At 42.1% G+C, this 14227-nt stretch overlaps 1 protein-coding gene across 1 annotated transcript in view; it reads left to right on the forward strand.

Moving 5' to 3' along the window:
* LOC308669360 (protein lifeguard 3-like) overlaps positions 1 to 13853 on the forward strand; it is a 54847-nt gene extending 40994 nt beyond the window's left edge. Inside the window, exons 3-12 of the mRNA XM_081329997.1 lie at positions 20 to 87; positions 1779 to 1843; positions 4049 to 4102; positions 8232 to 8282; positions 8473 to 8512; positions 9726 to 9763; positions 11442 to 11529; positions 11790 to 11885; positions 12375 to 12428; positions 13290 to 13853. Coding sequence (XP_081186123.1) covers positions 20 to 87; positions 1779 to 1843; positions 4049 to 4102; positions 8232 to 8282; positions 8473 to 8512; positions 9726 to 9763; positions 11442 to 11529; positions 11790 to 11885; positions 12375 to 12428; positions 13290 to 13436 — 701 coding nt within the window. The 3' untranslated portion in view covers positions 13437 to 13853. The remainder of the gene's footprint in view (positions 1 to 19; positions 88 to 1778; positions 1844 to 4048; positions 4103 to 8231; positions 8283 to 8472; positions 8513 to 9725; positions 9764 to 11441; positions 11530 to 11789; positions 11886 to 12374; positions 12429 to 13289) is intronic.
* Positions 13854 to 14227: the final 374 nt, after the last annotated feature.

Raw genomic sequence — 14227 nt, forward strand, 5'->3', positions numbered from 1 at the left:
TTGTATGTCACCGATTCAGTAGGCGACAGTGATTTCCATGTGGCTGATTGGGATGATAAGAAAGTCAGGCACACTTTTATCCGCAAGGTAAGCTGAAGGCAGCTGTCATGAACTGATCTTGTTGAAAATTAACTTCTTGAATGCTGCTTTTGAAAAACTCTGGGTTCACTATACAGACCTGTCCAGGGAAGGTCAGCGTTTCAGACAGATACAAGACTGAGAAATCTCTGCTTGCACTGGAAGATAAAAAAAAACAACAACAACAACCTGATCAACAGGAGGGAATCTGTACTTGAAAGGTTTGGGAATTCCTACTAGGAAGTGAAACAGGGTTATTAATAAGAAATACTATTGTACCAGTTTAAATTTGGGGTGTTTTTTTTCTTTTGGTTTTGAATAGCTCTATTTCCCAAACGCTTGTTCCAAACCCCAGAATTTCAAGAAACAGCAGCTGAACTATCCCCTCTAAAATATCATGGGAAACAGAAAGCTATTTGAAACTGAATCCCTAGCTTTTCATTTGGGTGAGCATGATTTTGAATTTTTCAATTTTGAAGATCATATAGGAGCCGTGACCAGGGGGGCTTTTGCCCAGGTTCGCCTGGTGTGCCAGTTGCGACCCTACCTGGACCGAGATGCCCTACGCACAGTCACTCATGCGCTCGTGACCTCCCGTTTAGACTACTGCAACGCTCTCTACATGGGGCTGCCCTTGAGGACCACTCGGAGGCTTCAGTTGGTGCAGAATGCGGCCGCACGAGTTGTGATGGGGGTTTCCCGATACTCCCATGTAACACCTCTACTCCGCGAGCTGCATTGGCTTCCGGTTGCCCTCCGGGTGAGATTCAAGGTGCTGGTAATGACCTATAAAGCCCTAAATGGCTTGGGTCCGGGATATTTGAGGGAACACCTGCTGCCAGCATTAAGTTCCCTTCGTCCAGTGCGCTCACACAGGGAGGGTCTTCTTAGGGTGCCGCTGGTAAAAGATTGCCGGCGGATAACACCCAAGGGGAGGGCCTTCTTGGTGGGTACGCCTGCCCTCTGGAACCAGCTGCCCGTGGAGCTCAGGACTGCCCCTGACCTTCGTTCATTCCGACCTGAAGACTTGGCTCTTTGAGCTCTCCGGCCCAGGCTGAGAATTTTTAACTGGGGTTTTTATTTTCAGGGATAATTTAATCTTTTTAATTGTTTTTAACTTTTGTATTTTGTATTGGTTTGATTTTACACGCCCTGTAAACCGCCCTGAGTCCTTCGGGAAAGGGCGGTATATAAATCTAATAAATTAAATTAAATAATTAAATTAAATTAAATTAAATTAAATTAAATTAAATTAAATTAAATTAAATTAAATTAAATTAAATTAAATTAAATTAAATTAAATGATTGGTTGTTAGCCATCTAGATTTGTATCCCTTTTACACAGCGTAGTCAATCTGCTGTTCTCCCTGTGTTCAAGCCCACAACTGTATGTCCCATGTTGCTGTTATAGGAATGATAGGAGCTGAATTCCAAAGGACACCAGGTCATCTTCCAGGATAAGAGAGAAGGATAAGACAAAGATATGATTTGCAGCCAGAACATTTGTATCCAATAATGTCTGTTAGTATAACAAAAACTAGAGGTTGCAGCAAGCCAAATTCTCTTTTTCCATGCTGTTAGTATAATATTGCACATAATTCTAAGGAGGTCTTTCAATTATAGTGGTATAATTGAAGGGTTCTTTGACTATTTGAAGCAATCCAGTCTTACATAGATGTACCTTATCTTTTGATTCCCAGGTTTATAGCATTATCTCAGTGCAGTTGCTTGTGACAGTGGGCATCATTGCAATCTTCACCTTTGTGTAAGTATTTTGAGACCAGTTCTGCTTTTCTCGGGGTGTGAAAGTCTGCCCTATATGCTTCCAAATCCTACTACAATCCAGTATTGAATGGAGACATATTTAGGGAAACACTGGATACATGCATTCATGTGTATGGAGGAGACAATTGGATAGTTGCAGGAGCACCACGGATGTTTGTGCAAAAGGTTTTTCAGCTCCAGAGGATCAAGTCACGTCAGGTGGCAGCTGTGGCTTCCCAGTGCTTTGTCCTCCTTTTTATTATACAGGACACAAGCAGAACCACAGAATAGTAACTGGATGGGTTTCTTCTGCTACCACTATCATCATTTGGCACCCCTCTCCCCATGTCATGGCAACTTTGTGCAGTGCATAACTTACATACCTGCTTGTGGTACATCTGTTCAGTTATGTCTGCTTTCAGCACTGACTAAAATATATTCTTGTGATTAAATGTGGCTTTTGACTGAATTTTGACTATTGGCAGTTTGTATAATTTTTCACTTTCCTCTGGTTTATGTTCTGTTTTCTGACTTGTTTGTTCATTCTTTGTCCTCATTTTCTGAGAGTTTTTTTAGTTGTAAGCTTAAATTAAAAATTTGCTCATTTATGTTGTCTAAATTGTTTTTAATCTCATCATGGTTTGTTCTTGTGTCTTCTTTATGTGAAAGAGTTATCTTTTGAATTAATTGCAGCATAGCATGCATTTCCTCCTGGAAGGTGTATACCTTGTCTTGAGGTGTCACTCCTTCAGATCCCTGATATACCGGGCTGGGGCTTCAGATGAAAATATTAGGTGTGGTTTCCTACCACTTTTGGTTAGATATGAAGCATCCATTTTATCTCCCTCCTCCAGATATTCTATCAAAAATACCATAATCCCCAAGTATTAGCCTTATCTAATACAACCAGTCTTAAGGTCCATACAGCAAAGTCTTGTATAGTTCTTAGGGTTTTTATGTATGGCCTTCATAATCCAATGTGTTCCCAGTTATTGATCCACCACTAAAAGCAATGTTTTATAACGGTTCTTCTGCTCAGGGGTCCAACAATTATCAATCAGCCAAAATTTGCAGTCCAAAACGTTCAACCACTTAAGAATAGTCCAAGAGACTCCCCCCAACAAAAGTAGCCAAAAGTCAAGATTTTTCTTTCTCCTCAAATAGTTCTTAAGCTTAAAAACCAAAGTTCAGTAAATGTTTATAATCCAGGAAGATCAGCAGTTTTTATAACAATTGTAGTTCTCACTCTGTGATAGATAGCCCAATGTATTTTCCTTTGTTCCCAGGTGTTCTCTATTAAACTAAGAATCACTAGGCATCAAAGGAACAGGTTTCTGTTTCTGGGTGTCTTGCCAGTTTCTCAGTCGAGGCAATTGTAGTACTATACTCTGATCCACCATTAGATGTTGTTAAATATTCATTTTCCGACTTTTAAAAAAGAAAATTATTTTTTTGTAATTTCATCCCAATACTCTTTCAAAGAGAAAATCTTAACAATTTCCTCACTTTTCAGGTTTGTCCAAGCTATAGCTTTATATTAGTTCAATTTCAATGTATTTTTGTCCCCCATAAAAATTAAAACACTCCTTCCGTCTATGGAAGGGTGGGGCTGCAATCCCCTTCCTTCTCACTTTTGGAGGTTTTTATTTTTCCTTTTTGGCAGTCTTTTCCAGGCAATCCAGTTGTAAGAAGAGAAAAGATCGATATTCTCACCCAATTCCAAACATGTTGTTCAGAATCTGTTCTAGTTGGTACTCTTTAGCTTTGTTTGTCGGTAGCTTGGGCTAGTCACGGAAGTGCAACTAGCCTTTCTCCTGCCTGTTTGGAGGGCTTTCCCCAGATCAAATAGTCCCCTCCTTCTTCATTGCCTCTCCAGGGTGACTTTACACCCATTGAGGGTCCCCTGGCAGGACGAAACCAGCCATGGGGCGCGGAGCCCCGCAATCCCTCAGCCACATTGCTACAACATGAACCAGAAGTTGCTTGTTTCTGTAATTTTTATGATACATAGGAAACTATTATGTTTGCCTTTTGGTTGTTGTTTTTTTAACCTGGGAGAAAGAGATTGGAAAATGAAGTAACAGCCAGATATTCTTAGAATAACTTGGTGTCTAAATGGAGAGGGGAACAAAATATTGTTTGTTAAAATCATATCTAATGTGCCCACAAGTAACTTATTTTCTATGTGATTTTTCAATCTCCACAGTGAACCTGTGTCAGTTTTTGTGAGGCGTAATGTTGCTGTGTATTATGCATCTTAGTAAGTACCCCTTTTTTTCCTCCTATATGCTTAGAGGATTCATTTTATGCTTCTTAACTTTAGAGCAGAATTGGGAAACCCGTGGCTCTCTAAAAGTTTTGTAATCTCAAATTCCCAGTTTTTGTGCCCATTGGCTATTCTGGGAAAAATGATGATAAACTTGCAATTTAGCAACATTTAGTGGGCTAGAGCAGGGGTCCCGAATCCCCAGTCCGTGGATCGGCACCGGGCCGTGGCATGCCAGAAACCAGGCCGTGCAAACAAGTGAAGCCCCATCCGTGGGATGCAGGCAGCATGTGAAACCATGCCCCCTCTGGTCCACGAAACAACCTCTCTCCACAGAACCGGTCCCAGGTGCCCAAAAGCTTGGGAGCCATTGGGCTAGAGCTTTATACAATTTACCTGAATATTGGCTTAAGTTATATTATGTGAGTTCATTCCCTTTGTACAAAGTATCACTACAGTGGTACATCCAGCTGCCAAGATTATTGGTAGGTATGAATGGATGTGTTCTACCATGTATAAGGTAAAGGTAAAGATTCCCCCACACATGCGTGCTAGTCGTTTCCGACTCTAGGGTCCGGTGCTCATCTCCGTTTCAAAACCAAAGAGCCAGCGCTTGTCCGAGGACGTCTCCGTGGTCATGTGGCTGGCATGACTAGATGCCAAAGGCGCACGGAACGCTGTTACCTTCCCACCGTAGTGATCCCTATTTTTCTACTTGCATTTTTACGTGCTTTCGAACTGCTAGGTTGGCAGAAGCTGGGACGAGTAACAGGTGCTCACTCTGTTACGCGGCACTCAGGATTTGACCCGCCAAACTGCCGACCTTCTGATCAACAAGCTCAGCATCCTAACCCACTGAGCTACCACGTCCCTTTTCATGTATACCTCATGGGAAACTGGTTACCTCATACTGGAAATCTTTGCCATACTCTATAATTTTGTTGTTATCTGTTAACTGATTATCTGGACCCGTACCAATCGGGTTTCAGGCCCGGATACAGCACGGAGACGGCATTGGTCGCGCTGGTGAATGATCTCTGGAGGGCTAGGGACAGGGGTTGCTCCTCTGTCCTGGTCCTATTAGATCTCTCAGCGGCTTTTGATACCATCGACCATGGTATCCTACTGCGGCATCTCAGGGGGTTGGGAGTGGGAGGCACCGTTTTTACGGTGGTTTTCCTATCTCCTGGGCCGCTCGCAGTCGGTGTTGACGGGAGGGCAGAGATCCGCCCCGAGGCCTCTCATTTGTGGAGTTCCTCAGGGGTCGGTTCTCTCGCCCCTCCTGTTCAACATCTATATGAAGCCGCTGGGTGAGATCATTCGTGGTTTCGGGGTGGGGTATCATCAGTACGCTGATGATACCCAACATTTTCTTTCCACCCCGAACCAACCCAGCGATGCCCTCGCCGTGATGTCCCGGTGCCTGGAGGCGGTCCAGGTCTGGATGGGGAGAAAACAGGCTTCGTCTCAATCCCGCCAAGACTGAGTGGCTGTGCATATCGGCATCTCGGGTCAACCAGACTATTCCACCTCTAACGATGGGGGGGTGAGGTGTTACCCCCCGTTGATAGGGCTCGCAACTTGGGCGTCCTCCTGGATTCACAACTCAATTTTGAAGACCATATAGGAGCCGTGACCAGGGGGGCTTTTGCCCAGGTTCGCCTGGTGCGCCAGTTGCGACCCTATCTGGACCGAGATGCCCTACGCACAGTCACTCATGCGCTCGTGACCTCTCATTTGGACTACTGCAACGCTCTCTACATGGGGCTGCCCTTGAGGACCACTCGGAGGCTTCAGCTGGTGCAGAATGCGGCCGTGCGAGTTGTGATGGGGGTCTCCCGATACTCCCATGTAACACCTCTACTCCGCGAGCTGCATTGGCTTCCGGTTGCCCTCCGGGTGAAATTCAAGGTGCTGGTAATGACCTATAAAGCCCTACATGGCTTGGGTCCGGGATATCTGAGGGAACACCTGCTGCCGGCATCAAGTTCCCCTCGTCCAGTGCGCTCCCACAGGGAGGGTCTTCTCAGGGTGCCACCGGTAAGAGATTGCCGGCGGACGACACCCAGGGATAGGGCCTTCTCAGTGGGGGCGCCTGCCCTTTGGAACCAGCTGCCAGTGGAGCTGAGGACTGCCCCCAACCTCCGTTCATTCCGCCAGGACCTGAAGACCTGGCTCTTCGAGCTCTCTGGCCCGGGCTGAGGATTAATTTTATTTTAACTGGGGTTTTACTTACACAGGGATAAATTTAATTTTTTTTAAACTTGGTTTTTTAACTTTTGTATTTTGGTTTTTAATTACCCTGTAAACCGCCCTGAGTCCTCCGGGAAAGGGCGGTATATAAATGTAATAAAATAAATAAATAAAATAAATAAATACTTTCAATCTGGACTCCTGGTGACTCCTGGTACCTGAACAAGCCCATGAAATTGCCTTGGGAACATTTTTCATAAGTAACTTGCTATTGCATTGTTCCCCAGGCTGAGAGTGATGGCCCAAAATCATCCCACTGGCTTTTTTCTAAGAGAGGACTAGAACTGATAGTGTCCCAGTTTCTAGCTCAGTGTCTTTAACCACTACACTCAGGTACTGAGATTTGGTAGAGTGAAGTTAACAGTAATTTTTTCCTATGAGAGGACATTATGTTAGAGACGAGTCTTTATGCAGATGTATGAGACTTTTTCTATCAAAGACTGATAAGTCACACAAAAAAGAGTTTCAGGAGCTTCATATAATCATAAACTATGTTGCAAATTTAAAATTGTGTTGTACATATTATAAAAAATTAAATTTGTATAGTGCCTAGAACAGACATGTCAAACACAAGGCCCGGGGGCCAGATCCGGCCCGCGAAGTGGTTTCATGTGGCCCGCGAAGCCATCCTGGAAACAGTGAGGGAACGGCCCCCACTGCCTTGGCCCTGGCCCAGAGACCCTCCTTCTGCCAGAGACCCTCAGATCTGTCCCACTCCTGCCCAGGCCCCCATAGGCGCCCTTGATGCCAACGATGTAGAGCTGGCCATGCCCACCCAGTAGGCCATACACACTTTAGCCATGCCGACCCAGTAGGCCACACCCACCTGTCCCCCTGAGGGCAACCGCAATGCTGATACAGCCCTCAATGAAATTGAGTTTGACACCCCTGGCCTAGAAGTATTAGTATTAGTAACTTCTGAAGCTTTGGCTGTTTAGGTTAGGACCTATTGACTAACTTACAGCAATAGCTATCCTCATGGAGGCTAACCAAGAAACATCTGCTGCTTTGACAGAGGCAAAGCAGAATGTTTCCTGCTTCTGCTGACGCTGCTGAAAGAGTTTCTGAGCTTTTCAGCAGTAATTGTAAAAGCACTTTTTTCCCCCTTAAAAACCCTTCTTAATATCTGGGAAGAGCTGGTGAAAATTGGACGAAACTAAATATGGGATTTGGTCGTGATCCTCAGGCTGGATAAAGATACAGAATAACAAAATAACAGAGTTGGAAGGGACTTTGGAGGTTTTTCTAGTCCAACACCCTGCCCATGCAGGAGACCTTGACAAATGGCTATCTCTTCTTAAGAACCTCCAACCCACAATTTCTGGAGGCAAGCTGTTCCACTGATTATTCTCACTGTCAAATTTCTCCTTAGTTCAAAGTTGGATCTCTCTTTGATAAGTTTCCATCCATTACTTCCTGTCCTGCCCTCAGATGCTTTGGAGAATAGGTAGTCTTCTTAAATATTGGAAGACTGCTATCATGTCACCACCACCCCCCTAGTCCTTCTCTTTGATAGACTAGACTAGACATACCCAGTTCCTGCAGACATTCACTTGACTCTGTGCTGTAGCCAGTCACCCACAAGTGATAGGATAAAGCTAACATAAAACATATTTGCAGGGAGGCCTAACTCTGCTGAGACATACAGGATGCAAAGAAAAGCACAGAGCACTTCTTGATGTTGAAGATGCAAGGCATAGTGGTCTCGAGTCCCCTGATAAAGTGTTAATACCACTTTAGAAGACTTGCAGAATGATTATCCCTGGTCTGGGCTTTTGTCATATTATAGCTTTTGTGTTTTTGCAATAGAGTGCCAAGCTCTTGAGAAGGAGGTATTGAAAATAATATAATGCTTGTTTTGTTTTCCCAGTGCTGTATTCCTGGTCACTTACCTGGTGCTGGTGTGTTGTGAGGGCCCACGGTGAGTTTATGCTAGATATATTGGCATTTTGATCTGAGTGGGAGTCAATTCACTTCAGTTGATTTATGTTTATTGATCAATACGTTTTGATATAGACGGACATCTAAGAGCAGAAATCATAACATACACCTTGTGTCTCCTTGAAATAATCCTATTACTGAACTGATCTACTTTTGCTGATTTCTTGCAGGAGACGTTTTCCATGGAACCTCATCCTTCTTTTTATCTTTGTAAGTGAATGCTTTTGTTGTGAATTTTGGCTGAAATTACATGAATTAACCATAGTAATAGCACTTAGACTTATATACCGCTTCACAGTGCTTTACAGCCCTCTCTAAACAGTTTACAGAGCCAGCTTATTGCCCCCAACAATCAGGGTCCTCATTTTACTGACCTCAGAAGGATGGAAGACTGAGTCAACCTTGAGCCAGTGAGGACTGCTGGCATCTGGCAGTCAGCAGAATTAACCTGCAGTCGGCAGTTTGGCGGGTCGAATCCCGAGTGCCGCGTAGCAGAGTGAGCGCCTGCTACTCGTCCCAGCTTCTGCCAACCTAGCAGTTCGAAAGCATGTAAAAATGCAAGTAGAAAAATAGGGACCACTACGGTGGGAAGGTAACAGCGTTCCGTGCGCCTTTGGTGTCTAGTCATGCCGGCCACATGACCACGGAGACGTCCTCGGACAAGCGCTGGCTCTTCGGCTTTGAAACGGAGATGAGCACCGGCCCCTAGAGTCGGAAACGACTAGCACGCATGTGCGGGGGAACCTTTACCTTTACCTTTACCTTTACTGCATTCTAACCACTGCACCACCACTGCTCAATTACACGATGATTGTATTTTTAAAATGTTTCATTACTAAGTAATTGTTTTGCCGTTCTTTGAAATATTGTAGTGTGCTTCTCTGTTTCCCGTGTATCCTTTCAAAAATGCAAATAAGGCCAAACTGGGAGGTTCAAAGTTAAAATCAAGGAATACAGTATTAGGGCACAGATCTAGTCATGGCTTGAAAGTAGAATGAGATGGATGTATGGGGCGATGTGCTTTTGATACTGGGCAGCAGTAAAACTAAGCATTATGGAATAAAAGGTCATAGAAATGCTGCTTTGAGGCAAAAGAGAATCAGAGATTGCTAATGTAATAAAATTCAAGGATAGCACAAAGTTACCGTAGAAACAAACAAAAATCCATAATTTGCAGTACACACTAAAAAATAGTAGCCCTCAATCAAGAGTTGCTTCAGGATAGTAGTCGGCATAGGCATCCAGTATCATCTTGGATAAAGAGAAGTTTTCCGGCACACATAGACAAAAGGAGACATTGAGCCTGCCATTTGAAATCTGATGTTTATAAATCAAACAGACTAGATAGTGGAAGCCAAGATTGTTGGTGTATATGTCCATGGGGCACGCTGGTCATCTTCTTTTTCTTCTTCTTCTCCCTTAGACACTAGCGATGGGATTCATGACAGGCACTATTGCTAGGTAAAGTACAACAGCAATCTATGTTTGTTCTGCTTCTGTCTACTCAATTAAGCTTGATTTCTGTCTAAATATTTTGAATGTGTACTTTGTGGGAGGCTATCCAATACTTCTATGAAGAAAGCAAACCTCACTTCTGGGGTCCCCACGTAACCAACTTATTTGTTATAATTTTATTCCCTAGCAATTCGGTTATTAGAAAATAACTTCATTAATGTTTATCCAAAACATTTGAAGATCATACGGGTCTGCCTTCAGATCTGCCAGCCTTGAAAACAAATGGAGAAAAATCACTCTCCTGATCTGAGATGCTGCAAATCTTGAAGCTCCAAAGGGAGCTACTTTCTTCTCTTTAGGGAAGAAAGGAAATAAGCAGGAGACCAGCCTGGTGTTTGCAGGTTCAAGTCTTCCACTGAAATTGACTAAATCTTGGTAATGTCATCTTGTTCTCTTTCCTGGTAATGCTGAAGGGATTTGCCCCATCCCCTTTAAAGGACTAATGAGGGTGATTAAAGCAGGAGAGCCTGGGATGAAGGGAGTGAGGCAACAGCTCCCTCCATCTGAGAGAGTTATAGCATTTTCAGCTGAAAACTGCCTGCAGAGCTGTTCTGCTTGCATAGCAGCTACATAGAAGCAAAACCTAAATTCTGCCAGGCTGCTGAAGAGGTAATGTGTAAGATCACAGAAGTGTGGAATTGATCCAGGAGTGATGGAAACACTTCTTGGAGAAGTGCCTTGATCATTGTTGAAGCTCAGGGTGTCATACTGAAGGCAGATTCAGAGAAACAGTTATCTACAGATTCTGTGGCACAAAAATAGGGATGTATTTGTATATTTAGCCTTCCACTCCCTGATGACTCAGAGCTGGCTAGAAATGTTAAAACTAACAAAGGACTAAATAATTACAATCCAGAGAGAAAAAAGAAAATGGGGGTAAACCATGTGTAAATCTGTAGCGTTGAGGTCAAAATCCATTTCACAATTTATGCAACATTCTGGGCCAATGGGTAAAGGAAGAGCCAGGTCTTCAGGGGCTTGCTGATTACCAGCAGGATTGGACCATCTAGATCTCAGAGGGAATACTATTAGGTAGGACAGGTACTGTGACAGAGAAGGCATACTTCCTAGGTCCTATCAGATGGCCCTGTTTAACAAATTGGACCTAGAGCATGACAATCCCTTCCAATATTATTAGGTGGAGGCAATCAGAAATAGATCCTTATCCTTACATCTTGATTCTGTGTGAAATTTTGTAGATTACAACCAGCACCTTGATTTTCAACTGAAAGTCTAACAATGATCATTGCAGCTCACAGAGAATTGGTATTTTGTGAACCTACTGTACTGCTGCATTCTGGATTTGTGTAGCTTTCAAGTGGTCTTCAAGGGCAGCCCCACATAGTGTATTGCAGTAATCCAAGCAAGAGATGACTAAAGAACTTCTAGCAAAGAAAGCTCTATTCACAAATTGAATTGCATATTTCACGTTTCACCATGCATATTTAATCAGGAATTCTGATATAAGTGAAAGAATTTGAGGTACCCCAAACTGTATATGAACTAGAACAAACCACTTTGTCCAAAGTGCCATTTTGTTACTATATAGTTCCTTCCATATCTAAGAAAACAGTACTCCTGAAATTATGTGATGAAATTATTTTGTTTAACTTTTTCTTTGCAGCATGTACTCTACAAAGGCTGTTCTAATTGCTCTGCTCATTACAGCGATTGTGTCCATAATTGTTACCATCTTCTGTTTCCAGACAAAGGTGAGAAGTGTCTTTCTTTGATAGTTTCAACGTTTCTTCGAAAATTACTGGTTGCATAATACCTATGAGAACAAAAATGTACAAATCTTCCTCCTACACAATTTGCATTTTGTATACCATTTCAGTATGGTGTTAATGTGTCTCTGCATATGCCGAGGGTGGTGAAGCTAAGGAGTTTCCTACAAGGGATGCTAATACTCTGTGCACAAAAGGTGACCCGCTATGTGTCAACTCCTACCATGTCTTCTTTTCATTGGCAGGTGGATTTCACATCCTGCACTGGTTTGTTCTGTGTGCTGGGCATTGTTGTCATGGTGACTGGAATTATCACAGCCATAGTCTTGTCCTTCAAATATGTAAGAAATTATTGGTATTATTATTGGAAATTATTTAGTGGGCTTGGGGTCAATGGTCCTTTTAGATGTATGACTCTGAATAATTTTACAGCATTTTGAAGGGTATTCCTGGCCTAGAAACTGCCATAGAACCAACATACTATAGTGGTTAACATGTTGTTTCTGAACTGGGGTTCAGTTTCCAGGTTCATCTCCTCCCATTTTCAACAGCCCAATCTAACCACTATGATCCCCCACAGTATGGAGATCAAAACAGCAGTCTTCATCTCTACTGCTCTTAGAGAGCATTCTTGAGAGAGAATGTGTAGACGGGATCTATTATTGAGTAATTAATAGCCTTAAACCTTTGTCTCTTAAAATGAATGATGAGTTGATAATGGTTTCCTTCTATTATTTGTGCTGTAGTCTGGAAAATCTGTTATTAGAGTTAATTAAATCCAAACCACTAAATACATGTAGACCACATTCATTTTTTGCTTCTTCTTGCAGGTTCCTTGGCTCCATATGCTGTATGCATCTATTGGTGCAATCGCCTTCACCCTGGTTAGTAGGAAGTTAGCTTCTGTAGACTTAAGTTACCCATCCTCTGTCACACAAGTCTAAATTAAGAAAAATATGTACAAAACTAGAATTATAATTAAAACCATAATGCTATCCTCTCTTGAAGGTATATTTTCACTTGGGTCCATGGGTGCAGTAGATAAACTAGATTGCTTTTATAAAGTTTATAGATCATCTATAAAGACTGTGTGCTTACGTATATTTAGAGGGGTGCTAAATAATATCTAGAAAAGGAGTCAGGGACTTGAACTATGGAATGAATTAATATGTCGTGATTACAAATGGAACTGGAATAATTTTCCCTTTATTACTCTTTGCCACATCTACTCTTTGCTGTATAGATTAATTCCAAGGAAGTCCAGTATTCCAGAGTGCCGAAATAGTAAATTCTGGGTTTATTTTTACATGATTCTATTTTTGGCTTCAGAATTATACTGGTCCCAAGTTCTTTTGAAAATAATTTTTACCCAGTTATAACTTTCCTGTTGCTTTTAAAGGGATTCATACTTGTTCTGTTTCAATTAATTTCATTCTTTGATCAACTGGGGAAAAAATTTAAATGTTTCTGAGCATTTTGTAAAATGCATTTGAAAATTGGAGGGGTGGGAGGAGCAGAAAAATCGAGTGGAAGTAAATATGGAGAGACAGAAGAACTTTTGAAAACTCTTGGGTAGATTTAGGAATCTGTTCATGCCATCTTGCATCCTTTCTCTTTTGTGACCTACAGATATTGGGATGTGTTTCCTTCTATCGTAACACAGTTCTTGGCAAGAAGAATGTTTTTTTATTGTTGAATAATTTCTTGCCACTTATAACTAACTGCTACCTTGTGGCTTTTTACAGTTTCTTGCCTATGATACCCAACTGGTCTTGGGCAACCGGAAGCATACCATCAGCCCGGAGGAATACGTCTATGGAGCCCTCAAGATCTACACAGACATCGTTTATATCTTCACCTTCCTCTTGCAGATTGTGGGCAGCAGAGATTAGATGGATGAAACTATTTAAGACTTTGACAATCTTCCCCAGAGATCAGGAAGTACACTTTTCTGGCTCTGATGTACTGTTGTTACCTGCTTGTCTCCAGTCCATGTATAAATGCCAAGAAAGGATTCACAGAATGGACCAGGAAACATAATGAGGAACCATATATTGTATTCAGTGAGATATGGATCTTAATCTTTTTGTTTTGCTTCTGTATTTCCACATGTGGCATATCTAACTTGTGCCCAGGAATAGTGACTGTAGGATATACTACCCCTCTGATATGATGTATTGTAGTCTTTTCAACTTACCCTTTTATTTGTATTTTTGTCATCCTCCAAGATGCAGATGACTCTTCTAATTAAAAATGTACTATTTCAAGGCTCTATTACTTAAGTGCAAATAAAAATATATATTTTTGAATTAAGCTTTCATATATTTACGTAATGGGAGGCTATGTTGCTTACCTGCTTAACTAGGAATGTGGCCCTCTAGCAATCATCTGAATTATCTGAAGGAGGGGTTTATTTGCTTGGCCTTGAAGGGGGAACTTGCTGTTTTGTTTGCATTCAAGACAAAAGGAGTATAGCCACCCCTTTTTCAGTTTGTATGGCAACATTAAGAACTGAGGGAATTGGAACCAGCAGACCTAGCCCAATGTCTCTTAGGCAGATTTAAATATTTGCTCAGGCATATTTAATAATGACGATGATGTTGTCGGAAGTGTTAGACACAAAAATAGTCACAAATTGAAATCCACTCTGTTTGAGTTACAAATAGAAAAGAAGTTTATTAGA

The sequence above is a fragment of the Vipera berus genome, assembly GCF_964194415.1.
Source record: "Vipera berus genome assembly, chromosome: 1".
Lineage (NCBI taxonomy): Eukaryota > Metazoa > Chordata > Lepidosauria > Squamata > Viperidae > Vipera > Vipera berus.